Consider the following 26045-nt stretch of genomic DNA (forward strand, 5'->3'; position numbering starts at 1 on the left):
AGCGTGAACTAGTCATTATCTATCGAGCCAAGGTTTCTGTGCATCACTCCAGCAAGTTATAAAGGCATTGTTTGCTTAACATTTAAGGCCTTGTATTACTCATCAGTAGTTAAGGGGTTCAAGCTGTACACTTACCAAGCGGCCACCACTGGGCCTCAACTCCTGATTATTGCTAAACCTGTGCTCCATCATCAGCTGTTCCTGCTGAACAAAATTTTGACTCTGCTGTAGAATATGACAAAGGTTTTTTTTTTTTTTTTTTTTTAAGATTTGATGTAACCGAGGCCTATTTAATCATCAAAGTCTGCAAAGGGACTGTAAATCTTAAAGGGTCCCACTTCCTTTGTGGTGGACACATTTGAAATGTATAATTTTTAGCTCAACCAATGGGACATTTATCAAATACTAATCTTATAAAGTCTTCATTGACATCTCCATACATTTAAACTTCGGTGTGATGAACAATACAAAGTGTTATTTCACAAATTTGAGCACAAATTCCCTTTTATTTTAGTTGCTTTTAGTGTAGGGTCAGTATTCTTTCACCTTGTGGCCAAAAATGGAACTGCAGTAATAGCTAACAGAGGCCTACTGGGGTATCAATCAATCGATTAAGCAATTAACGAAAACGCTGACGTCTCTGAATTGCGCACGAGCGCGGCGTAACCCGGACGTACCTTTTGACCTTCGTCGTTTCCGCACTATTAAGTGCTAAGGGCCTGGCCTCATCACATCTGTCCAGATGTATTGGACGTTGGACAACTTACTTGCTATCAGCAGCACTTTGGTGTTGGGAACTCAAACACATTTATTTGTTCTTGAACCGACAAAAAAACCCCACACAAAATTATACAATCATGCGGATTCAATTCAAAGGGGAAAAAAGAAGAAAAAAATAAAATCCACATGTTCAGAAATTATTTAGTTTTCCCAGAAAAAAAAAAAAAACGTGGCTGCACGTGTATCGTTTGTTACGTTTCGCCTGTAGTCGGAGGACAGGGGTGTTGAAATGGGATCCGGAGCAGAGGCAAAAGAAACGCACCATGTTGTTTCTTAATTAAAATTCATTTTATTATACATGGGTGTGTGTATCCATACACACACACACACACACACACACACACACACACACACACACACACACACACTCTCGCACACACACATACATACATTAACTTAAATCCATGTAACATTCGACTGAAGTGGTGTGTCGTTTTGGAGTCTCTGGGTAGCACCTGTCCAGGTGAGAGTCTGGAAACGATGCCATCGGAAAAACCCCTCACAGATGTTGGAAGAAAAAAAAAAACCAATGCAAATTTCTTTGAGAGAGTCTCTTTCTCTCTCTCAGTGAACGGGCGTCAGACATAACTCCAGCATGTTTTCCCGATCGATCGCAAAGTCGAAGTTCGGTGCACGTGTGAGACGTTAGAGATATAAATACTGATATGCGCATGAGCGGAATTTCCTGCCTCGTTCGGAGAAAATCGATATGTACAGGACTGCAGCATTCGAATGCACAGGACACTTTTGAAATAACTTAGCTCAAACGGACAATTGTTTCCGGTTTTGTTGCGTTTTTTTTTTTTCTCACAGATTCAGCGAAGGAAAACGAGCCCCTTCCCCGTAGGCACCCCGACACCGTGTTTCGCGTTTTCGGCCGTTACAGATGGACCGCCGTGGTACACCTTGTTCTTGTACTAATGTGATTAAAAAAGTTCTTTAGAAACGTGTCTTTAAAGCTACTTGGAACAACAAAACAGTGCAAGAGGTGCAAGCCAGAGTCTCACGCCGCCAGGGGTTGTTCGGAGCGGGGTGCTATAAGAAAGGGTTCATGGAGGAACTTCCTGATGGATACTGTCCCACCGGTGCTCCTGCCTGTAGAGACACGGACACAATCGGAATGAATAACGAGAGTTAAATCTCAGAAATGCATGATGCCACTCAAGATTTGGTACATGCAAATCAGTACACACCAGAAAAGGGTTATTGGTGACTCCAGGTGCTGCCATGTTCTGTCCAAATTGAGCAGCTTTGCCTTGACCAAATGCAGCAAATCCACCACCTACACACACACACACACACACACACACACACAAAAAAAGTTTAAATACTATTCCCACTAAATCGACCAAAACCAAAAGGTTTTTCAGGTTGGTCCGAGGGCGGCCTCTAGAGGCGAATCCCTGATACCACGTGTTGTTTATTTGCGTTACTGTTTGTCTTACATTTTTTCTCAATATTTATTAATGTAATGAATATAATCCATATTTCATTTAGAACTTTTTCGTTCTTTTGTATTATATATTTGTTCAGTACTATTATACATCGAGTGTTATGTTTGTTGTTTTGTAAAAAAAAAAAAATTTAATAAATCAAATCCAGTGTCTGAAAAAACTATACTTCAGATAACGTTCTAACGCGAAATAGTCCAAATCTTATTAGATTCATTATTTATTTACTAATAAATTTTATTACTATTTTACACAGCATGCTTTTTTTAAAATCCAGTTTTTTGATTAATCGGTAATCCGCAAGTGTCCTTCGGTCGACCTCTAATAAACTACTACGTTTGAAAACCTTATTTTGATCACATGATTCATCAATACCGTTTGGTTGGTGCGCATAGACCTGCGGTTGAGGGAAGCCCTGCCCCAGGAAGGGTTGCTGGAAGTTTCCGCTGAAGCTCGTGGGGAGGTTGTAGGCTGCTGTGTTACTGAAGCCAGTAGGCATGCTCATCGAGCCGGGACCAAACGAAGCTGGGACAACACACACACACACACACACACACACACACACACACACACACACACACACACACACACACACACACACACACACACACACACACACACACACACACACACACACACAGTACATGATTATGAGACCGACTATTTTTCATTTGATTACACTAGAAAAAAAACCTCCTTAAAGCAAACTATCGTTATATTTTGTATAACAATTGTATGTAATTCATCGAACAAAAGACCTCAACACACTGTAATAATAAACATTTAAGCAATAGTGCAATAGTAAACACAAGATAGAACTAGAAATCATTCAGAAAATGAACTCAATCCCTAACAACACTTCATTATTTGTTCTATCCGAGGCTTTTCTTCGAGCATGGGGGCAGCGTGATTGATGCCCCAATAGGCCGAATCCCAAATGACTTAGCACACAATACCTAGCAACCTAATTTTCCATGCGCACACACACACACACACACACACACACACACACACACACACACACACACACACACACACACAGTGCATGACACAACACACTCCAGTGTTCTAAGTAAAACCGGCAACATCAACTCCAGCTTGATAGGTGTAATATTATCGAGTGCCTTTACGCAATGTATTTATTGAGATGATAATAATTGTGTGTGTGGCTCTGAATCTAGATTATAATCTGAGGAAAACTCCGCCCTAATGGGTGTCTGATTACAGGGGACCTAAATTTTTCAGCTGGCTGTAGAAAATTTCTACTGAAAACGAGTATATGCAAGGCGGTCCGGGAAAACAAAACAGGAAAAAAAAATAAATAAATCAAGGGCAATTTTTAGCACGTTTTCGGAGTTACAGAATTGGAAAACAAATAAACATCATGAGCTTATCACACCAAGTTCAAAACGATGGAACGATGGAAACATAACCCGAGCTACCGCTACAAAGCTGAAAAGTGGAAACTTTTTGACATCACCTCGTATACATGTAGCGGTAGCTCGGGTTTTGTTTCCGACGATGAAGTGCGTAACTCTGGGGTTGTGGATTTGTGGGTGTTTTATGAAAAACGTTTGCCGTTATTCTGGAGTTGCAGATATACGTGTAACGCTATGCGGATAAAAGTTTGTGGACACCTGACCATGTGCTTTTTTCGCAAAACCTTCACTCTTTATACAGATTTGTGCCACTAGGGGACTTGTAAAATCAGGTAGGTGAGCTGAGGAGACCTGGGGTGCAGTCAGGGTTTGGGTCTGATAGTCCAGGTGGAGGGAAAATTCGAATGCTGCAGCATCCAAAGACGTTCTGTACAACTGTGTGCCTTCGAATTTGTGGTACCAGTTTGGAGAACGTCCACAAATGTCTGCGAAAGTCAGGTGTCCCAATACTTTAGTCAGTATAGTGTACGTATTTCTGAAGAGCACACCTTCAGTCGGCCAAAAATCAAAGCACAGCACTCAGGATGCAGACTGGGAAAGGAGGGAGACCATACCAAAGTAAGACGAAGGGAAGCCTTGGGGGTGAAAAACTCCTGAGAGGTTTGTACCTCATAGCAAAAACACAGACAAATTCAGCTGTATTGCACATAAGCACAAAATCAGCTGTCCAAACAAAACAATGTATATATCTAAAAGAAAACGTATGTAGACACAGAATTGGCACATGTATAACCCAATCCAGGTCTTTGCAATGCCTTCTGGTGGCCTGAATAACTGATAATGCCCCCCAGCTACTGTTGTCCTGCTCAAGCTTGCCATCACACGGATCTCAGGCAAAAAATAGACGAGACGAATGAAACATTTCGCATTTTCCTGAGTGATACAGTGAAGAAATCCAGACTCTTACCTGCTGCTGGTCTTCCATTGGCTTGAAATGGATTTGAAGGGGGAGCAGCTTGTGGTATGCCGGTGGAGACAAAGGGATTTGTTGAGGGACCTGACCAATAGAAGAGGGGTAAAAAGGTATACAAATATAAAGCTGTAAAGACGCCATTGTCTACTGAAATCGAAGTATTTTTAAAAATCAAGCTTGGAATACATTTTTTTTTATCTTTTAGTTGTCTTTAACTTGCTAGCTTTCTTTAGCCATCACACACACACACTTGTTTGCTGGTTATGCTTTTCTCTCATCATCTGAATTTCAAGACGAGTCCTCTTTATTATCACTAGTCAGTTTCCATTACCGTTACACCCCTAGTGGAAATTCAAAAAAGCTCCTTAACCCCAAAAAATGGTGAACAATCAACATGAAAGTCGATTGGCGGACACACGTTTATCCCAACATGAGGCAGATGTCATTGCCAGTCATGCTGTGCCTGTGGGTTTGGCCTCGTTGGAAGGAATTACCCATGAAATTGCCAAGCAGCCAAGAAAACACTCCTGAACACAACAGACTGTAGTATGTCCTTAGGAGGAGGTTGTTCCATCAATGTTGTGCACTTTGTTGACTTCATTTGGTTCTTATCTACACCAAGGGTGTACATGGCATCCAAATCAGTGCGGATGGTTAATTTCAGGATCTCAGAACCTTTAGAGAACCTTAAAAAAAGAAGAGATGCTGTGGAATTTCCTCCCTTTCGAACCAATAAAAGACGACCAACTGGCCTTTTTGTCGCCAATGAATCTCCTCGTCATTGGAAACCCGATGAGAACATTCCAGGTAAAGGTGACTGCTTTGAGCTACGAGTCAAAATATTTAAAGTAATTCAAATCCCATCTATTGCGTATTGTTATATTTACCTCCGAAGCCCTGAGGCAGCGCCCCCTGCTGGGGCTGTTGTGCAGGTACTCCAGGAGGAGCTCCAAACCCAGAACTAAAGGAGGAGAAATGAGATGAGTAAAAGGTGTGTTTTGGTCATTCATGGTGGCGAAGCTGCGAATGTTTGCAACGTTTGGCAAAAATAAAGAAAAATACATGGATATTTTGTTTGGCATCTTTTTTTTTTTTTTTTTTTGCTTTATACCTGCACATGCCGTGAAATAATCCAATCAGCAAAACACTGCACCACTTAAAATCACAGATAAAAGTTCACAAGTTTCACTTAACATTCACATCAAATATCAAAACATGGAAAAATTTAGTCGTAGTGCCGTTGAATGTGTTGGGAGCCAAACGATCTGGTTAAGAAACTGCTGATCTCTGGGGATTTACACACAAAACTCTCGAGTGTGCAGTTCTGTGGGTGGAAATGAGAGATTTCTGAACTAGGAGAGACCCTAACCCTGTTCCAGCAGGACAGTACTCTTGTGCACAAAGCAAGCTCCTTGAAAATATGGTTTCTCTGGGTTGGAGTGGAAGATCTCCTGCTTTAGAGTTCTGACCTCAAACCAATTAAACACCTTTGGGATAAATGTGAACGCTGACTGCACCCCAGGCCTCCTGTATCTTTCTGTGTTAAAGAGAAGGGAGTCGCTAATCGATTCCTACCGGAAATTCCTACTTCGTGTGTGAAGTATGCGAATTAGTAAATACAATACAATTTCTGGTATGGATCGAGTAGCCACAATATGAACTAACATGGGGTGTGTGGATTAGGATGTGTTTTTACCCTTGGGTACTGGTGGCAGGGGCAAAGCTGCTGCTACTGGGGACTGGGACGCTGAAGACGGTGTCTAGGACAGCCAGTGCCGCGTAGCGATCACCCCCCAACAAAGCTGCCTGAGGAGGTGGTGGCCCCACACCTGCAGAGGGCGGGGCTGAGCTCGAACCTACAAGAAAATGGTAAAAAATTAAAATAAATTGAGAACCAAGGCCCAAATAAACAAGATCAAGATTGTTGTAAAACACTGTCACTTCCTCAATTGACACGAGTTTCTTATTAAAATCGCACCAAAAATCCGACCATTCAGTGTGGCATGTGTGTGACTTGTACCTTGTTCAGTTTTGCCAGAGCTGAAGATGTTGTCCAGGTCCGCAAGTGCAGCATACCTATCGGCAGGTACAGCTCCTCCGTCGCCCTTAGCCCCACCCCCGGAGCAGTTGGCCTGAGCGGAGCCGTACGTGGCAAAGTCGGCACTGCAAGACTTGGGGAAGTTGTCAAAGTTGGCAAAGTTGGCATTGGGCACTCCTGCTGAGCCACCTGCAGGAGAGACGGACATGAAGCATGAACCAAGGGATCGGGACAAGGTCACCTGATGAAGAACGTACTTCAAATTGGTCATTTCTCATGAGAGTCAGGGAGAAACTAAATATAGGCCACCTACATTCCTACAAACACACCGGCGGGCACGCGTACGCTCTAAAAAGCGTAATTAAAAACCAGACCTGATGTTCTGACCATTCTCGTTCGGGATTCCTCACGAGAAAAGGTTACAGACAGAGAAAGTCAACACAACAGAACACACACACGTACAGCTATTTTTCACCTGACAGAACCTGCAAAGGTACAAGAACAAATTAAAACTCTGAACAAACTGTATCCTGGCTAGACAAACTGAGTCCCTGAAAAATACTGAGGACCTGTTTATACAGAGTCTCACAAAAGTGAGTACAACCCTCACATTTCAGCAACCATTTTAGCATACCTTCTAAGGAACGAAACTATTGGATATATTTTAGAATAGTCAGTGTGCAGCTTATATACAAGTATACATTTACTGTCCTCTGAAAATAACTCAACACACAGCCTTTATTGTTGGCAGAGGTAGAGCTGTAACTTCCTGGATATGAAAACATAAAAATGAAAGCAATCCAATGCGACAGCCCAATGATTGATTGACTGATGACTGATTGATCAATCAATATTAGGCCGTAAACTGGCACCTAGCGCCACCCAGAGACAAATAAGGGGAAAACAAAACGTACAGAACACTGGAGTATAAGGAGATAAATGAGAAGTGTATTTGAATGGACATGAACACGTGTGTGTTTGTACCTGTTTGCGCAGGCTGAAATGGTGCTTGTGGGGCGGAGGGAAACGCAGCACTCTGTGCGGTGGCGGCGGCAGAACTCCCGAAAGCATCGAAATTCGCAAAGTCTGCGCTAGCGTTAGTGCTCTGCGCTGCTGGAGGTTACAACACAAACAAATGGGATGAGAAATGGGAGTCAGGACAGAAGAAACGATGAGGTGAATTTCAACTGAAACTGGATTAATGAGAAAATAATGAATGTCGTGTGGAAATCTGGGCATCGTTATTAAAACGACTCCTGGCAAAACCCGGGATTCCTACTAGGAAGTCACATCCCAGTACTATTGCCTTCACTTATGTGAGCTTTCTTATGAACAAGTTCTCCTTTTGGACACTGTATAGAATGCTGCACAATTTATTCATGTTTTCGTGTCTCTAACCGGACAGTTGTCCTTTTTCTGATGAGTCTTTCCCGGGGGACAGAGCGCTTACCTGGATGGCTATTGAAATTGGCAAAGTTGGCGAAGCCGGAGCTGCCTGTGGACTGTGACGTCGGACCGGCAAAAATGTCGCCGCCCAGATCGCTGAGCAGATCGAACTTCCTGTCCTGGTGGGCCGACTGAACACGTGACACTACAGGGGACTGAAAGGGACAAAACATGCAGGTAAAAAAAATAATAAATTAAGCTAAGAAGAAAAGAAACTGTTCAGACAGAGTCAGGAAAATACAGTACACGGGGAGAGACAACAAAAACATTTAAGAGAAAATGCTTTAGTGAGAAGGACTGTACTCACAAGCAACTACCAAATGTAATGCATATTATGGGCAGTAGGGGGCTAGCTATAACATAGATAATGCTGGACTTTTACAGCAATAAAGTCTGCGAAAATTCATTTCTGACGCAAGTTCCATGATGCAAAAACAAGTGAATAACCCTCTGAGCTGTGTGTACATACCTGGCTGGGCGTGTTTCGGCTCAGGTGCAGAGCAGGTGCCGAGTCTCCCAGCAGGGTTTTCAGCGGCCGCACTTCCGGAGTGCTGTTTGTGCTGCTGGCTGATGAGCCCGACATTGAGGCGTGGACCGAAGCTACCACCTTGGCTTGTTCGGGAGGAACGTACCTGAGCGCAAAGATAAAAATAACGTGAAAAAAAGGTATTAAGGTGTCATGGATCCATTTCTGAGCAAGGGCGTCATGACGACGTGAAATAAATGGCGAGGAGGGTCATGATTTCTATTAGGGTCATTGGGTATTTACGGCTGTAGATACCGATGTAAAAACTGATAGATATACAGGAGAAGGGGGGAAAACCTGAGGTATTTCTGGCCTCTTGTTAGCTGCGAACTCATTAGAATAAAGAATCAGACCACTTGAAGGACGTTTGAAGGTTAAACGTTAGGGCTGAACGTAAAAACCCAGGTATTGTTCATCAGTGAGTTAATACTATCCCGACAGTGAAGCATGCTGCTGGGAGCATCATGCTAGGGGGCTGGATTTCAGAACCGGGATTGGAGAGACTTGTTACAATTGAAGAAAAAACAAATTAAGCAAAAAAATTAAATAAAAATAAAAATAAATAGAAAAATTGTGTACTCAGTATAAATTCTAAACCCACACACAGTTATACTGTACATAAGCAAGGCTGTGAAGCGCCCGACTCACCATCGCTTCTTCTCATATTTTTCCTGGAGGAACTCTTTGACTTTTTGAGGTTCCCTGAAGTCAGGCACAGTTGAGCTTCTGTCGTCAAAGAGTCCTAGCCAAATCTGTTTGCACACCTACGGAACATAAAGAGGAAGAAAAAATGGTTTAAAGTAGAGGTCGAACAACTGATCGGATTTGAAGACAAACTGGCACGATACTTGATTGCTGGAACTATCGGCAAAAATCCATACCGATAGTTTTTCCGGGTTGTGTCTGCGCTGGAGCAGCTGAGAAGCTCTGCTGTCATTATACAGTAGAAGAGCAGCCTTTACAGGCAAATCAATGATGCGATTGGCAGTTTGTTTTAACCATTATAAACAATACTCCATATGGGCAAAAGTATATAAGGTGGTATCAAAAAGTTTCGAGACTAATTTTGCTGACTGCTATTCTGTGCGTCTTCCAGAAGATAAAAGATACGGTTTAAAGGTCACCGTTTTGACACCAATGCCTGAGATCCAGCGTGAATTGCAGGTCTCTTGGCATGCTTTCAAAGGAAGACTTCCAGGACGTATTCCAGAAACGGCAGGAACGCTGTATTGCAAAGGGGGCTATTTTGAAGGTGATAGTGTGTCTTGTAAACAGAGCTAATCTGGAAACTTTTTGATACCACCTCGTACTTTCTTCACAAGGTCTAACCTGATAGAGATCCTTAAATCGTATTCACTTTTCACCCTTGCTTTCTATTATATACGATTTATGATAATTAGCTTCGGATTATGCACCGTGTACACCATCCAAGTTGCCATGACGAAGATGTTACTCACCGCACACACTAGCTACAAGAAGCAGCTATAAAACCGGACTATATGGATGCCTCTGACTGAATGCTAAGACACAGAGAGTCTCACACAGCAAGAAACACTGACACCATTTAGAGAAGATCAATGAAGTCAGTCACGCACAGGACACACACACACACACACACTAGTGTTACAAGGCTATTTATTATGTAAAGGGTGAGCAGGCGGACATTAGGGACCTCGGACAGGAACACTAAACGGCTCGTTATGTTATATTGGACTAATTAAATCCAGTTCTGGTTGTTAAACCTACTTGTTTAACAGGCAATGAATAATAAACTAATAACCCAGGCATGGTATATGCTAATCGTGGGTAACTGGGATATGGAAAGGGTGGCAGTAGTGTAACATGGCAGTGAAGGAGGGAAAAAATGAGGAAGAAAAGGAAAAAAAAAAAAAAAAAAGGAATAGTCAGCATGTTTTTGGAACAGAGTTAGCGACAAGGTTCATATTTCTCACAGACATAGCACCGATGCCACCATCGGTGCCACCTGATTATAGCCAGTTTCATGCGTTTCACCGCCACAGAATCTTGGGATAAATTCATGTGTGATTAAAAGACAAGTACAAACAATTGATCGTTTTCTGCAACACTGTCATTTAAGACATTGTGCAAGAATAAAACTCGCTCGGGTTTGGAAAGGGAACAGGAACAAGACCGAATCTGTGTTTGTGTGTGTCATTGTCTACAGACTTGGTGTTTGGCGAAGGCGTGACATTTTCGATAAGGTCCCTGTATGAACATTTCTAAAAGGAGTCTCCAGTGTCAGTCGGGACAGTTTCGTGGCTTCTCAGTGGTAGCATGAGAAACCCTTTTTTATCATTAGTATTCGAAAAAAGTGAGCAAGGGAACGACTAATAAAGCTGCTATAATGTTTTATTATATTTGGTATATGGCGAAGCTCAGCTGATCCGGTCCCATTCGACGGACTTCCTCCCTCAGACGCCCTTAAACCTGGTAGTAGAACTCGTTATTGGCGGTCTGGCCCCCTTGGGACGAATTACAATCTACAGACCTGCCTTGCCTTTTTCGGTTGTGAAGATGATGGCCCTCTTCCACTGTAAAGACTGTTGCTTTGTCTCAGGGTTGTACCCGTACACCCTACAACACTGCGTTCCTTCTGCTCCTGGGTCAGCAGCGTGGGAATGAACTCGCTTTTATATGGCTGTTCCTGTTGACTGTTCCCACACGTGAGGATTTTTTCGGACTGTTTCAGCACAACGGCAACAATGTTGTGAACTGTTCTCCGACGATCATCATGCACAGGTGACTGAATGGTTTCGAACATTTTCGGAGTTGAGCCTGTTAAGGATCTTCCTGATATCTATGCAGCATTGCTGTAAACTTGTGCACAAAGCCAGCTTCATGAAGATATGCTTTAAAAGTGTTGGAGTGGAAGATCTCCTGCTATAGAACTCTCACCTCAACCCAATTGAACACCTTTGGGATGAATGTGAACGCTGACTGCACCCAAGGCCTCCTCACCTCACCTACATCACTACCTGACCTTTTACGAACACCCTCGTGGCTTGAATGAGCACAAATCAACACAAAAACTACTGGAACATCTTCCCAGACGAATGAAGGTTGTTGCAAGAGCAAATGGAGACTAAATTAGGAATGAGATGTGCAAAAAAAAGCACATACTAATCTTATGGTCAGGCTATAAGACTTTCTTGAACCCAAGAATAGAAATTCCAAGTTTTAATCGAAGTCATACAAACATAATTCTCTGTAATTTGTGTGACCGGTTTAATGCGGATTAAACCAAATCTGACCAAATGATAGGAAAAAAAATGTGAAGGAAAGCCCATTTGGCAAGCGTGTTGAACACGAAGGTTGTGATTTATTGAGAATAACCGGAATGCTGTCGGCAATTGCGAGTTAGTCAAACGTTAAAAGGATGTGGCGTTAATCACCCTGGTTCAACGTTACCTCATTTCCATGCTTCTGTAGAAATTCTATTTCCTGTTGCGTGAAGGTCGTCATGGAGATGGACTTCACTCTGTGGGGAGGGTTCAGACCTCGCCTAGAAAAAGAGACAGAGAGAGAGAGAGAGCGTTGTTACGGCAGCCATGCGTAATTAAAGCGTTGAACACGCAAACACTGAAACTCTGATAATCTGATTAAGAAATCTGACTCACTATAATACCGTCCTGCTTTCAACTGACTCGGAAATCAAGGCTGATTGTTAGATTTGAACAAAGACTTTTCGCAGAATTACCCATGACAAAAGGGACCACAAACGACAGGAAGTTCACCTTCAATGCTAGAATATAATCTTTAGTCCTTTGGCAAAACACAAAGTTATTACCATTTTTTTCAACACTATACACACAAAAATTTAGGGACACTTTTACAACCATTTGTGTATTTTTTTTGGCCCTCAAAATGTACCACGTTCGAGGCACATGATTGTTTCCAGGGTCTTCGGATGTGATGCATGAAATGTTCCACATAGAACATGTTCCACAAAGCCACTTATATGTCAAGTGCATAAATAGCCCCCCACCACCAATAGCACACCACCTGACCTTTTAAAAACCCTCATGTCAAACATCATAATTTGAGAAACACCCTATTACTGTTATGGCTACAGATCCGATAGCCAAATTGCTGTTAATGCACATCGTAATAACAATTATCTAGTAAGTTAGTTGGCAGTTCCGCTGGCAGAACGAGGGATTGAGAAAAAAAAAAAAGACTCCGTGAGAAGGAGGGCTTAATTGAATAGGGGATGTGTTACACTTTTGCAAGGCGGAGTATTAGATTAGCTCCAGTCCCTGTGTGCAAGTGTACCTACACTATATTAAGCAGCCTAGCCTAGCCGCAGTCCCTGTTTTCTCAGAAAACTGAGTTATTAGCTTGTTATACACAAATGTGGGACAAGGACATCAAGGTTAGACCCTGAGGCATCTCGAGTTTCTGGTTCGATGCCGATACTATAACTTAAATTGGAAACTTACCATGAATTTATGGGAATATTCACTAGAAATTTGGGGAAATTTATATAAACTGTGTCATATATATATGTATCATTTTGTTTGGACTTAATTGTTAGTGTAATTTTGTTGCGCAAAATCTTATATTTATTTGTAGTTTACATGAATATTCACCAAGTTGGACATTTTTTGGCATTATTTCGTGTGCCGGTTTCAAGAAATGACACGTTATGGAGGAATGCACCGTGCATGTATGGGGCTTGGCCTCATTATAAGCTCCACATTATCAGCTAACCTGCATTTTTGTAAATTCCCAGTTCATGCCAATGGAAAGTGTCTAGTCATGAAAATGGCTGGAGATTCGCAACCCTACCCGGTGTCGGGTATCGCTGAGATACTGCGCTCATTTATTCATACCATCCCCAAAAAATTTAAATAAAAACAGAAAATAAATAGTTTCTCTGCCAAAATTTCGATACTACGACATACCATATGGTGTAAACCTTGTGTAGGTTCTCCACCGCACCGCTTTTTCAACCGGAGCTAAAGTCATGGCTAATGAATGCCTTTTAAAATGACCTTTCTAACATAAGTCTAGCAGCCTATAAGCACACAGTTCATGGTCGCTGTTTAATCCAGTCAACAGGAACAGCCATATAAAAGCTTCTGTTATGTAATTTTCATGTTAAAATCAGCAGAACGATGTGCTGGTGCTAAATCTGAGGGGAAAAAACTGGATTAATGCATCCCTAGTGAGTCCAAAATGCAATTTTGCCATCATTTCCATCTCATACAGAATAGCTATAGGACTCTCTGGAGTAGGAGGGGTGTGTGGGTGTGTGTGTGTGTGTGTGTGTGTGTGTGTGTGTGTGTGTGTGTGTGTGTGTGTGTGTGTGAATGATGTGTAGCATGTGAACATAATGCCCCTCACATGGCTCAGGTATCATTGGCCTTACTTGATGCTGTGTGAAAACGAAACTTTCCCCCTTAGAGGGTAGCACGTGTGTGTGTGTGTGTGATGCGTGGCCCAAATTACCCGTCCTAGTTTGCCGAGTATTTTGTAATAGTCAACAAAACTCTATAGGTCTTTCAGAGTATATAAGGATATTTAAGGAACTTTGAGGGTATATAAGGAACTTTGAGGGTGTACAAGTATCTATCTGAGATAGAAGCACCACTAATGGTGCATAAATATCAGTGTGTAGAAGGTAGAGCAGGAAATATATCGTTCCGACTCGATTGCACTTTTCCTTGTGGTCAACAATGCGTGTTTGTCACTCTAAAGGTTCAGGTTCGAAAAGACAAATATTTCCTGAGACCGAGGAGACGTGTGCGTAAAAGACTAGACCAGCTGCTGAATTATTTATATTCCAAAACTGCCGGTTGCTTCCTCTGTCTATTGGGCCACAGCCCACTGCTTAATAATTGTTAGCAGCTTTTCAGCCCTACAAGGGTCTACAAAGGGGTATGTCAGGGTTTAAAAAGAGTATAAGCGTATAGAAGTATATTGTAATAGTCAAAACAAACCTTAATGGGTCTTTCAGAGTATATATGTATCTATAAGGATATTTGAAGGGTATATAAGGAACAATAAGGGTGAATAAGTATTTGTGTGTGGGGGGGGGGAAAAAGAACTGTAAGGGTATATAAGTATCTATAAAGGTATAAAGGAACTATAAGGGTGCATAAGTATCTGTGGGGGGATATATAAGGAACTGTAAGGGTATAGAAGTATCTATAAAGGTATATAATGAACTATAAGTTTGAATAAGTATCTGGGGGGGATACAAGGAACTGTAAGGGTTTATAAGGAACTATAAGGGTGAATAAGTATCTGTGGGGGAATATATAAGGAACTGTAAGGGTATAGAAGTATCTATAAAGGTATATAATGAACTATAAGTTTGAATAAGTATCTGGGGGGGATACAAGGAACTGTAAGGGTTTATAAGGAACTATAAGGGTGAATAAGTATCTGTGGGGGGATATATAAGGAACTGTAAGGGTATAGAAGTATCTATAAAGGTATATAATGAACTAAAAGTTTGAATAAGTATCTGGGGGGGATACAAGGAACTGTAAGGGTTTATAAGGAACTATAAGGGTGAATAAGTATCTGTGGGGGGATATATAAGGAACTGTAAGGGTATATAATTATCTATAAAGGTATATAAGAAACTGAGAGCCGAACAGGTCCGCCTCCATGGTGAGAGCTGCTGCAAAGGCGGTGAGCAGGTGGAAGATTTTTCCAACCAGGGCCTCCTTGACGCTGACACCTTCAGCTGTAAATAGAAACAGGCTGCTGTTACAGAACAAGCCCACATATATTGGGTTTAAAGGTGGTGTCCGGACCAGAGTACGTATACTTCACACACTCCCGTTTCGTCGTCGTCGACTTAGATTCGCCTTATGGAATTAAAGACTCGGGCATGAAAGAAAAAAAAAAAGAAAAAATAAATGCAGGGGTGAACAAGTATCTATAAGGGTACGTAAGGTACTGCGCGTTCCGTTTCCTCGTTTGGATGGCGAATACAGATTAGTGCCACCTGCTGGTAAGGGAGAGTTCTGTTGTGCACGGTTTGGTGTGTCGGATGCGCCTGGCTAATTTGCAGCATCAATGGGTCAACCTCTATAAGGGTATATAGCATTACAGTTCCACATATATCCATATAGATACTTATATACCCTTATGGTTCCCTATATGATTATCTATCAAGGTATATAAGGAACTGTGTGGGTATTTAAGTATCTATTAGACTCTGTACGGAACTGAATAAGTATCTGTGAGGGTACATAATATTCTCTTTACAAGAGAATAACAAGGGAACAGGTTTATACAATCCCATGTAATTGACTATAAGGGTATGTAAGTGTTTATAAAAAAATACATAAGGGTGCTTTGAAAAGCCTCAAATCGGAGGCATTTCTACAACACTGAATACAATTTCAGCAATAGAGCAAAACTATTTATTATTAATAAAGGGAAGAGTGAAAAGTAGGATGTGGGTTTCTCAACAGGAAGACCAGATTTTCACAAGTCGTACTTTTTTCAGTCAAATCAGATTGGGGAGTTAAAATAATGAAATAATATTTAAAAAAATTAAATTAAAAAAATGTCAGCTGTCACATGTTTATAAAGCATTTGGTAACACGATGTACCGCTGAGGTTTCCACGTTGAGCACCATTCTGCTGTTTTGATTGAACGGGAAGTCACGTGGGGTCATATGCCTTCCGGTAACATGGTGCAAACATGGTGAAACTCAATCGAACCAGACATGCAATTAAAAAGAAAAAAAAAAAAAAGAACCATGTTTAGCCACTGTGTCAAAATCTCTTGAACTACAGCCATGAATCAATTATTGCACAGGCATGTCTATTTTATTTTACAGGAAAGATGGTCTTCTAGGGGGAGTGGTGGCTCCAGCGGTTAAGGCGCTGGGTTGCCGATCGGAAGGTCTGGGGTTCAAGCCCCGGTATCGCCTAGCTGCCACTCTTGAGCCCTTGAGCAAGGCCCTTAACCCTCTGTGCTCCGGGGGTCCCTTACGAGGGAACTATCAAGGTCCGTGACATGGGGCCGCCTTCCTGTGGGCTCACCACCTGCAGGAGGGACCGTAAGGGACGGTGCTGTGAGGATTGGGCGGCAGTCGAAGGCGGCTTAGACTGCTGCCCCTGCGACCCGAATTACGGATAAGTGGGAGAAAATGAATGAATGAATGGTCTTCTGCATCTCCCATCAGTCTTACAGGTGAAAAATTATGGTTTCTGAGGTAATTCAGTGCTTGGAATGATCTGAAGATCGACTTGCTGTGCTGTGCTGCACTGACTCGATCTGACCACAAGGGTATTAGTAAAATTAGGTACTGATGCGTTCCAGTTCATCTCAAAGCTCATCAATAGGGCTGGAGAGCTATAACTGGGAGATCTTCCACTCCAATTCATGTAAAGCATATCTTCATGGCGTGGCTTTGTGCCACATTGTCATGCTGGAACAGGTTTGGGTCTCAGCTTTTCCGTAACCATGAACACCGCATCACGATACGGTGTGAGATTTAATAAATAAATCCGAGAATGATTACGTTTTATTAAAGGAATATTGTCCCATAACCTACTTTGCCACTGCGGAGGGACTTTTGGAACTAGAGTCAGCGCAGTGTCACTGAACTGGAAATACGATTTGTATGCGTTTTTTCGCATCCGCAAAATCGCTGCCACTTCCTGCCTTCGCAGAAGATTAATATCAGTTATTCAATTAAATCGATATAATAATAAAAAAAAGTGTATTGTATTTATTTGATTCATTCTATTTAATTTTTATATATATATATATTTTTTTTTTTATTAGAAATCATTTTATACATATAAACCAAGCAGGCATTTTATTAGAAAATTGTTTAAAAATATATAAACTGTTAAATGTTCACAAATGTTAATAATAATAAAAAATAAAAAACTGCGTTAAAGAATATAATCACGAGTAATTTTATTTGAAAAATTTTATTTTTTTTAAATGTCCTTTTCACCCGTCAACACAAAACATGATCAAATGCTTCACCGGCATTAGGCTTAAAAATCTTCGCCTCTCAAAAGGCGAGCAAAGGTGTGGGAGGCCAAATCCAAGTCGAGACGGATGTTGCACAAGAAACTTGGCCAGATTTCTCAGAGTTGCTCATAGTTTCAGGTTATATGTGAACACAAAGAATACATTTGCGGTTGTTTTTGATCTCTATTTGCGCAGTTTCTACTTCCACCCAGAGGCCTGACCGTGGTTTTAAAGCTATTACAGAACCCTACTCTCTCTTATACACACATACACACACAGTAAATCCACCTATGGTTTACACATTCCAAAGAGAGATCTAACTTCCTGTCCTGCTGTTTCCACTTCCTGTTACAAAAGTTGACCACATGCTGCTGATCCAGTGGAATGCAGCTCCGACTTCCTGAAGGGTACACAAAGGCAAACACACACCTCGAAAATTGCGATTTTGCTGAGATCATTTCCTGATCGTTCCCATCAAACCAAAAAGTTGCTGGACACCTGACCTGAAGATTCAAGTGTTTTTTTTGTGTTAGTAAAATCGGGTTAACTGATGGAGATCTATAGCAGGCCACTCAAGATCTTCCACTCCAACCTATGTAAACTATAACTTCATGGAGCACATACTACTGAAAATATATACGTCTTAATTGACAGTTACGTTTTTAAAAAGTTTTTTTTAATGTGTTGAATTGGATTCGATTATATTTGTTAAAACGAAGCACTACCGCCTTACTAGTCTATTGTGAGCACCTATATTATGTGATATTCCTATACTGCTTATTGTAGAAATTCCTAGCTCTAAGAGCGCACGACGAATTAGCCACGTTACTGTCTGTATTGTTGCCAAGAGAGCTGTACCCAATTACCCAGGCTGATTTTGCTTATCCCTCGTGCACGGCTACGATGTGAGCCGAGCCAGGACGTACGGGTAGAACTAAAAATAGTGCAGACGGTCGATTAATCAAAAGCAGCAGTCACAGAATCCAGAACTGTCCTGAATAATGTCTCAGGCTGGAATTGCTTTAGCACTGGCACAAATATCAGTAATAGACTAGAAATGTTTTTTTTTCCATTTCTCTGGTCCTGGAATTCCAGGGGCTACTGATATTTCCGACCCCTTTTTTGGAAGCTAAGTTCACTATCTAGCCAACTAGATAGACGTGTTTGATGGCGGTGTGTTTATATCGGAGGTCGACCGAACGATCAGTCGGACGATTAAATCGGGTCGATTTTGGGCGTTTTTTTAGTAATCGGACGATTGTGCTTCAATTTCTGAGCTGGCGTGAGAGAACATAACTCTTCAATACCAGCAGGTGGCGGTAGTGTAAATTCGGCATCCAAACAGCGAAATCGGACGTACAACTATGAATATATAAATGCAGATTTTCACATTCCGCGATCAATAACAGATACGTGTAGCTTTTTTCAATCTTGGCTGCTAAGTTACAAAGACAAGAGCAAGAAGTGTTTTTTCGTAGCTAAATAGCCAATCGGAGATCTCTTTCTCCGCCGCTGATTCGACATACAGAAACGGCCGAAAAAAAGCCTGTGTCTAGGCTACAGGTAGGCAGGAAGACTGCAATTGCACTTATTAGAGAGGCTCATTTTGGTTTAATAAATGTCATTTAAGCAATTTTCTGTATAACATCTTGTTGATTAACTGATTTTTTGATGGGAAAGAAAAAAAAAAAAGATCGGCATCATATATCAGCCATTGGCTGCCCTAATTTCTAAATATCGGCATCGGCCAGAGGAAAACCCATATCTGTCGACCTCTAGTTTATATTGCAATTGCTGTAATAAACATTCTTAATCAGTTTTATCAGTAAAATAAGGGTGTGTAAGGGTTAGAAAGGAGTGGACTTCTGGTTCATTGGGACATAAGGACTGAACCGTGTCCTTTTTTTTTTTTTTTAGTTGTCCAAGCAAACATGGAATTCTGAACCTTTTTAGCTAGCTTCGCACTGTCTGATACCGGCACCAACGTAAAAGTCAGCTGGGATAGCATAGCAACAACCGAGAAACACCCAAGCAACCAACTGGAATATGAAAGCAAACAACCGGAATAGGGAAGCAACACCTTAGCAACCACCTAGCAACCATTAATCACAACATTATCTTTTAGTCCACCAGGGTTCCTCCATGACTTTTGACCTACTAGCAAACACACTGAAACCTCTGGCTGCACAGCAATCGCAAATGCTACTACGAGAGAAAAAGATCCTCCTATACCAAACTCATCACGTGGAACATCTTCCATTAAGAGCTTGTCAATGGGAGTCCATTCGCAAGCTTGTGTTGCTGGCTGTAAATGTTTTCGATAGTGTCAAGACATACTAATTGTTGGACAACCCCTTCCCGAAAGGCTTAACTTTAAAGAGGCACCCAAAAAAGGAAAGGTTTAGAAATCAGAAGGTTGTTGGACAAACCCTTCCCGAAAGGCTTAACTTTGAAGAGGTACCCAAAAAAGGAAAGGTTTAGAAATCAGAAGGTTGTGAGTTCATAATCCCAATACCGCCAAGCCACCACTAGTGGGCCGTTGAGTAAGCCCCGCAACCGCTCAGTTGTATGAAATAATCGTATCATCGTAAACATCTCTGAAATCTACAGGGTGGTAGAATATTCCGGAAAAGGTGGAACTGCAAAGGTCGGACACGTACACAATTAAAGGAAATCATTGACAACCTCTGCCAGACAATTAGACTATTGAAACTAACCCGACTACTTTGATTGAAACTAACCCGACTACTTTGACGGGATTAAAGGATGCCAATGCCAGAATGCCAATGACTTCTTAGCTAGTTTTCTAGATTAGCTAAATGCTTCTTACAAGAATCCAACGGAGAATCCAATTATGTAAATTGAAGAAGCTGTTGGATTCTTGTAAGAAGCATTTAGCTAATCTAGAAAACTAGCTAGGAAGTCTTTGGCAGATTGTCTAGAAAGTGGGCGTGACTTTATCTAAATCAAGTTCGGTGAATTTCTTGGCAATTCGCTGTTAAAGGACACCCGCAAATGCTCCGTATTTATGTGGAAATTCCATGTACTGTCGAACCCCTTTTAAAACACGCCATTTTGAGGCGCCTCGGTTCCTGTGGGTATAGTCTGAAGCCGCCGCAGATTGCACGAGGCCAAAGTCGTTTCAACTTTGAGTCATGAAATAGCTCAATTATCTTCAGGATCCTCTGGGAGGGTATTTTTAGCGCACTCGCTTATTACGCCATGCTGGAGACCATGTCGACAATCGCACATCTAAAAACATCTATTTTATAATTATATACGAGTGTTAATATAATGGGTATTCGATTTCTATATATTGATATTGCTAATGTGCTCTGATTGGCTAATGCTGCTGTGTGATTGACATGAGAAAGCTTAAGCCCCCTCCCACCCAGACAGGGCGATTTAAAGTCGGATAGCAAGATACAGCAAGCGTTTTTCCTCTCAGGAACTGGAAAATATCTCCGAATGTGGCTTTTCCGTACCTCCCTTTCGTGGCGAAAGCCAAAGTAGCTCTGAGGAAAAAACAGCAATGAATAAATAGACAGAGATGAAAATGTATCTGTATTTTCTATGCGTGAACAACACGATACGTGAACATTCTTCTGTTTATAATGATCAAATCCTGTCAGTATTTGTGCAGGAAGGAAACCGGGAGCCGCTAATAAAACTCATTAACGCTTCAGATGGCCGAAATTTAGCTCGCCAGAAGGCTGGCGTCTTCCTGACCACCCAGGCATCTGGACAAGCAACACCTCTGGTTTGGAGAATGGTGGACCTGGGAAGCCTGGAACCCAATATTTTTAATTAACTGTAGCAATACTTTATTCTATTGAAGTGATTTGGGTGTGGGAGATTTTACCTCAAAAAGAAAACCATATCAGATGGGTTCGGCTAGATTGTCAGTATAATTGTTGGTATCATGCCGTTAGGAATTGCCTAAAGTTTCATGCAGGTCAGCGATCAGAAACCGGCTTCATATTTGAGGTGGTTTTCGAGGTAGTTTCCTAACATACCAACAGGTGGCAGCACTAGGTTGCACGCACAGTCACAGGGAGCACTAACCTTCATAAGGCAGAGTGGCATAAGACATTGTATTGTGTACATTCTCCAGAAGTGGCAGGAACGCTGGGAGCGCTGCATTGCTGTGCAAGGGGACTATTTTGAAGGGTGTAATTGTAGATAAATTCCTTTCTTGTGAACAGAGCGAGTCTTGAAACTTTTTGATACCACCTCGTATTCAATGTAATAAAAAGTGCCACTAATTCTGGAGAACCCTGTAGGACCCTTTACCAACAACATGGTTTCCTTGAACTACTCGATCAGAATTTTCAGAGGTTTCATGGCCTCCGAGACCGAAGCCGAGGTGCAGAAACTGGAGCGTGAGAACAAACGCTCAGGTGCTGCCATTACACAAAGAACGGAAAGAATGCAGGGACGTCTCGATTCGAGAGTTTGATTTGACGAGTGCAAACGTAAAAAAAAAAAAAAAAAAGTAAGCCATTCAGACACAGGAGCACTAAACCACAACAGAACTGCAGCCTTCTGTTTATCACTTGAACAATCTGGAACAGCCTTTTTTTTTCCACAGTTGTTTCCACTTTTTTCCAGCTGGATGTACCGTGGGTTTTTAGCCTCATGACGTCTAGCCAGGAATTACAGCTGGTTCACCAGGAGATGAAACATTACACTGACACACATCGCTGTGCCGTTTGGTAGTGACGCCTCCTCAAAGGTTTTTAGACACGAGTAATAGCAAAAAGTTGCTCAATTTTGAAATCTGATTGGTGCTACAGGATTTCACGATGGAACGCAAAGAGAAGCTACTACTACCCTGAAATGATTTTTTTTTACTGCAGCAGCATGTCTCAGAGTATTTTATTCTTCCATATGGTCCACATTAATTCTTCCTGAATTATTATAATGTATATGTATATAAATGTATATCATGTACAGGTTACATTACAGTACATAATTCAGCAAAACAGAGCAATTTACAGTAACATATCGTATAAACTATACAGTAAACACCAAACAATATGACCCCCTGCCTAATATGGTGTTGGACCCCGAAACAGTCGTGACCTGTCCAGCATCAACAGCGTTTACTTCTTCAGCAGTTTGATCTACAGGAGCTCGTCTGTTGGACCTTCGCTCCCCACGTGCACCATTGAGCCTTATTGTTCATTCCTTGGACCATTTTTGATAGATACTGACCACTGCAGAACATCCCACAAGAGCTGCAGTTTTGGAGATACTCTGACCCAGTCGTCTAGACGTCACAATTTTGTCAAACTCTCTCGAATCCCTACGCTCGTCCATTTTTCCTGCTTCTAACACGTCAACTTTGAGGACAAAATGTTCACTTGCTGCCCAATAAATAAATTCCACCCACTAACAGATGCCATTATAAATAGTGTTATTCGATCACCAGACATAATAAAGAAACTTTATATATTTTTGCAATTTTGTCATATCGCTATTTTATTTTTTTTAGCTCACGAAGACAAAACACGTCAAACCATTGAATATTTGTATATTGTGTGTCCATAAATGCAAAATGATGCTTTATGGCTGCTATTTAATCTTTTGCATCAAACTCCCTCCGATGGCATGAGGAAAAAACCCTACAAAGAACCACACTCAAAAGGGGAAACATCCTCATCACCGAATGTCTGTTCATTACAGTTCCATCATTGAAACGGTGTACTGACAAATTTCTGGGTTCCATCTAAGATATTTTACTCCCTGTCTAACATCAATACAATAATTCAGGGGTCCCCAAATCCCAGATTTGATCTTATGTTGAAAAGTCCGGATGTCTGCATGAGAAACTAATCCAATACTAATAGGGCTATAGATCAGTGGGGGTGGGGAAAGATGGGGTGCTGGTTGATTTCTATTTTTACATATATAACGAAAATGCAATTCGCCTTAATGCAAAATCAGTGCAAGCTTTATCGATCGATGCGTAAAAAAAAAAAAAAAAAGAATCTGCGATCAAATTGAAATCAAACAGCGCAAAAGTCAATAAAATTTTAATACAATTTTACAAATGTCTGCATTGTTGCAGGTACCAAATTTACGCCCCCAAATACTGACAGACCCGGTTCTAGATAATAGACAATACAAGTCGTAGTGTGAATGCGCGGTCGCTATAGAAACGATACCGCATTTGAACGAGCGCATTACTACTGCAAGGAGAGCCGGGACTACTTAGTGAGTAAAAAAAAAAAATCCTTCTCAATGGCTGCTGACCAATCAGAATCGGAATTCAACAGCCATGAGGCGAAAACCGCTGATATCCGGACCGGGCGGCACTTGGGTCAGCGGCTGGTTCGGAACGAAGCGATGGGAGCCGTTTTTCGACTTCTGAATAATATAATAGTGTTTAGCACTTACTTATAAAAACTTCGAAACTGCTAAATGTATGGTTCATATTTAATATTTTTGAGGCGGTAATAAGAACAAGTAAAGCTTACGGTTAGCTAACGGCTCGCGCGCGCGCGCACACACCCTAACGGCACGCTAGCGACTTCCAACTTCATGCAGCCTGACTAGCGGTTTCCCCTCTCGAACCAGCCCACGATACACGGCTAATTTTAGGCGTAGAGTCTACAGCAGAATAGTTTTATACCCTTTCTCGCGGTTTACACTTCTTAACCCAACACTGGGCCATTATATTAAGGCATACAGAACATATAAGAAGGCTTCCAGGCCCTGAAATTGAGCTGAAGTTAACGGTAAAGCCATGCTAGCTTCGGTCCTCCGACAGGTAGGTAGGTAGATTAGCCACCTAGATAGTGGTGTAGTGGGTAAAGACTTTTTACACGTCACAGTGGGGTTTTTCTTCTGTCACGTAAAACTAAAATAAATGAAAATAATATGGAATATCGTATTTTGGTTAGGATACTTCTTTTTTTTTTTTTTAGGAAGCCTATTGTTTATTTATGATTTCTGGCTGGTGATTATATATATTGATGAAAAATTGGGGGAAATATAACGAATTCGGTTTATGTTCATTTCTGGGACATTCTAAACTGCTAGAGAGATAGAGAGCGATATAGAGGGAGACATCAGGGTTGGCCGGGTTGCAAACCACAGGGTCCTCCCTACGAAGGCACCCTACTCTGTGGACGGTTAGAACGGAAGGCGCGCCCTGCGTAGCCGCTGGAGCGCGTATTTGAGACGCGGCCGCGCCGAGGGTTTGTTGGCTGACTTACAGGATACCGGAGCAGGAGGTACAGACGAAGGATCCGTTGGTCATGTTGGCGTAGGTCGGGCCGCGCTGGTCGCAGTCGAAGCACTTTCTGTTGGGTGCCAAGCTGGTCATTTCCCTGAGCATCTTCAGGTGCTTCTCCTCTTGTTTTCGCTTCGCGCTCGCCGCCATGGCTGGGAGTTTTACACGCGGAGGCGGTGGAGAAAAAAAAAAAACTTTATAATAAAAAAAAAAAATGTATATCCTCGAAATGTAAGAGAGAATCAAACGGAGGTAGAGAGAGCACTGGGTGGAGAACAGGCTTAAGGTGTAAGACAGACACAAGCAGGAGAAATTCACTCTCAGGGCCCCTCTGTGTGTCTGGGAGGGAGGGGGACAGAGCGAGAGACACACGCACTGTGTGCTCGTTGTTACTGCGCATGCGCGCAGCCTGCCCCGCCCCAAAAAAAGTTGCGTTCACTTCTCTGCGGGAGTGACCCAGTTCACACTGCTGATGGGAAGATCGGATTATTTCACCGACTTGGTTCTAGGTGTCTTGAAACTTTTTTTTTTTTTTTTTTGAGAAAACAAGAAAGAAAAAATATTATAGTGCATGGCCTCTTAGGACTTCCATACGTTCCTCTGATCAGAAATAAATAAAGCAGATTCCCCAACCAGGAGTGTGCAATATTGACCAAAACCAAATGGTATCTCGATCTTTTTTTGGATTTTATCAATAACAAAAATTAGACGATATTTTGCTGAGTGTGTTATTGTGCCGGTACCTTAAGGACTATAGTGGACATCTGATTCCTGAAATTCGTGATATTCTTCATATTCTATGTGGTGTTCAGTTCACTGCAGTGACAGAAAATAATATTTTCCGATAAATGTAAATTGATTAATTTTTATGGGATTTTTTATAAGTATACATCAAATTCTTACATTTATTCAGTCAATTAGAATGACACTTTTGCTGTTACAAATGAAATCAGTATTTTATAATATTATAATATAATATTAATGTATAATATTTTAATAGATGTTTTTTAGAGGAAAAACTGCACTTTTTCATGTGATATTAATTAAGTGAAATTGTATAAATGTACACATCTACCCCCATATCTTGAATTTTGTGATCATTCTTCTTCTTCTTCTTTCGTCTTCTCTCTTGAGGGGGCACCACAGCGGATCATCCGTCTCCATACCCCCCTGTCCTCTACATCTGCCTCTTTCATACCAACATGCATGTCTTCCCTCACCACATCCATAAACCA

The 26045-nt window shown here is 41.6% G+C and overlaps 1 protein-coding gene across 3 annotated transcripts; it reads right to left on the bottom strand.

Moving 5' to 3' along the window:
- Positions 1-1049: 1049 nt before the first annotated feature.
- On the bottom strand, positions 1050-25248 carry agfg1a (ArfGAP with FG repeats 1a). Of its 3 annotated transcripts, none has more exons than XM_083548899.1 (13): positions 24794-25248; positions 12023-12116; positions 9242-9357; positions 8537-8699; positions 8072-8222; positions 7606-7731; positions 6604-6810; positions 6280-6439; positions 5471-5544; positions 4578-4667; positions 2607-2756; positions 1974-2062; positions 1050-1875 (listed from the first exon to the last, which is right to left on the bottom strand). In XM_083548899.1, the coding sequence occupies exons 1-13, from the start codon at positions 24958-24960 to the stop codon at positions 1816-1818; spliced, it is 1647 nt and encodes a 548-aa protein (XP_083405025.1). In that variant the 5' UTR covers positions 24961-25248; the 3' UTR covers positions 1050-1815. The 3 variants fall into 3 exon arrangements, with proteins under 3 accessions (XP_083405025.1, XP_083405024.1, XP_083405026.1); XM_083548898.1 differs by having other exon boundaries at positions 7606-7734; positions 24794-25246; XM_083548900.1 differs by lacking the exon at positions 7606-7731.
- Between the last annotated feature and the right edge of the window lie 797 nt (positions 25249-26045).

This window comes from Silurus aristotelis (genome assembly GCF_946808225.1).
Source record: "Silurus aristotelis genome assembly, chromosome: 8".
NCBI classification, from domain to species: Eukaryota; Metazoa; Chordata; class Actinopteri; order Siluriformes; family Siluridae; genus Silurus; species Silurus aristotelis.

What these genes read in the sequence shown, in the direction of transcription:
- agfg1a (XM_083548898.1), bottom strand. Translation starts at nt 24,960, where the DNA reads ATGGCGGCGAGCGCGAAGCGAAAACAAGAGGAGAAGCACCTGAAGATG. An exon ending in GCCGAAACACGCCCAGCCAG is followed by an intron (nt 8,223 to 8,536) that starts GTATGTACACAC and finishes TGTCCCTTTCAG; the next exon opens with TCCCCTGTAGTGTCACGTGT. An exon ending in ATTTCAGCCTGCGCAAACAG is followed by an intron (nt 6,811 to 7,605) that starts GTACAAACACAC and finishes TCTCTCCTGCAG; the next exon opens with GTGGCTCAGCAGGAGTGCCC.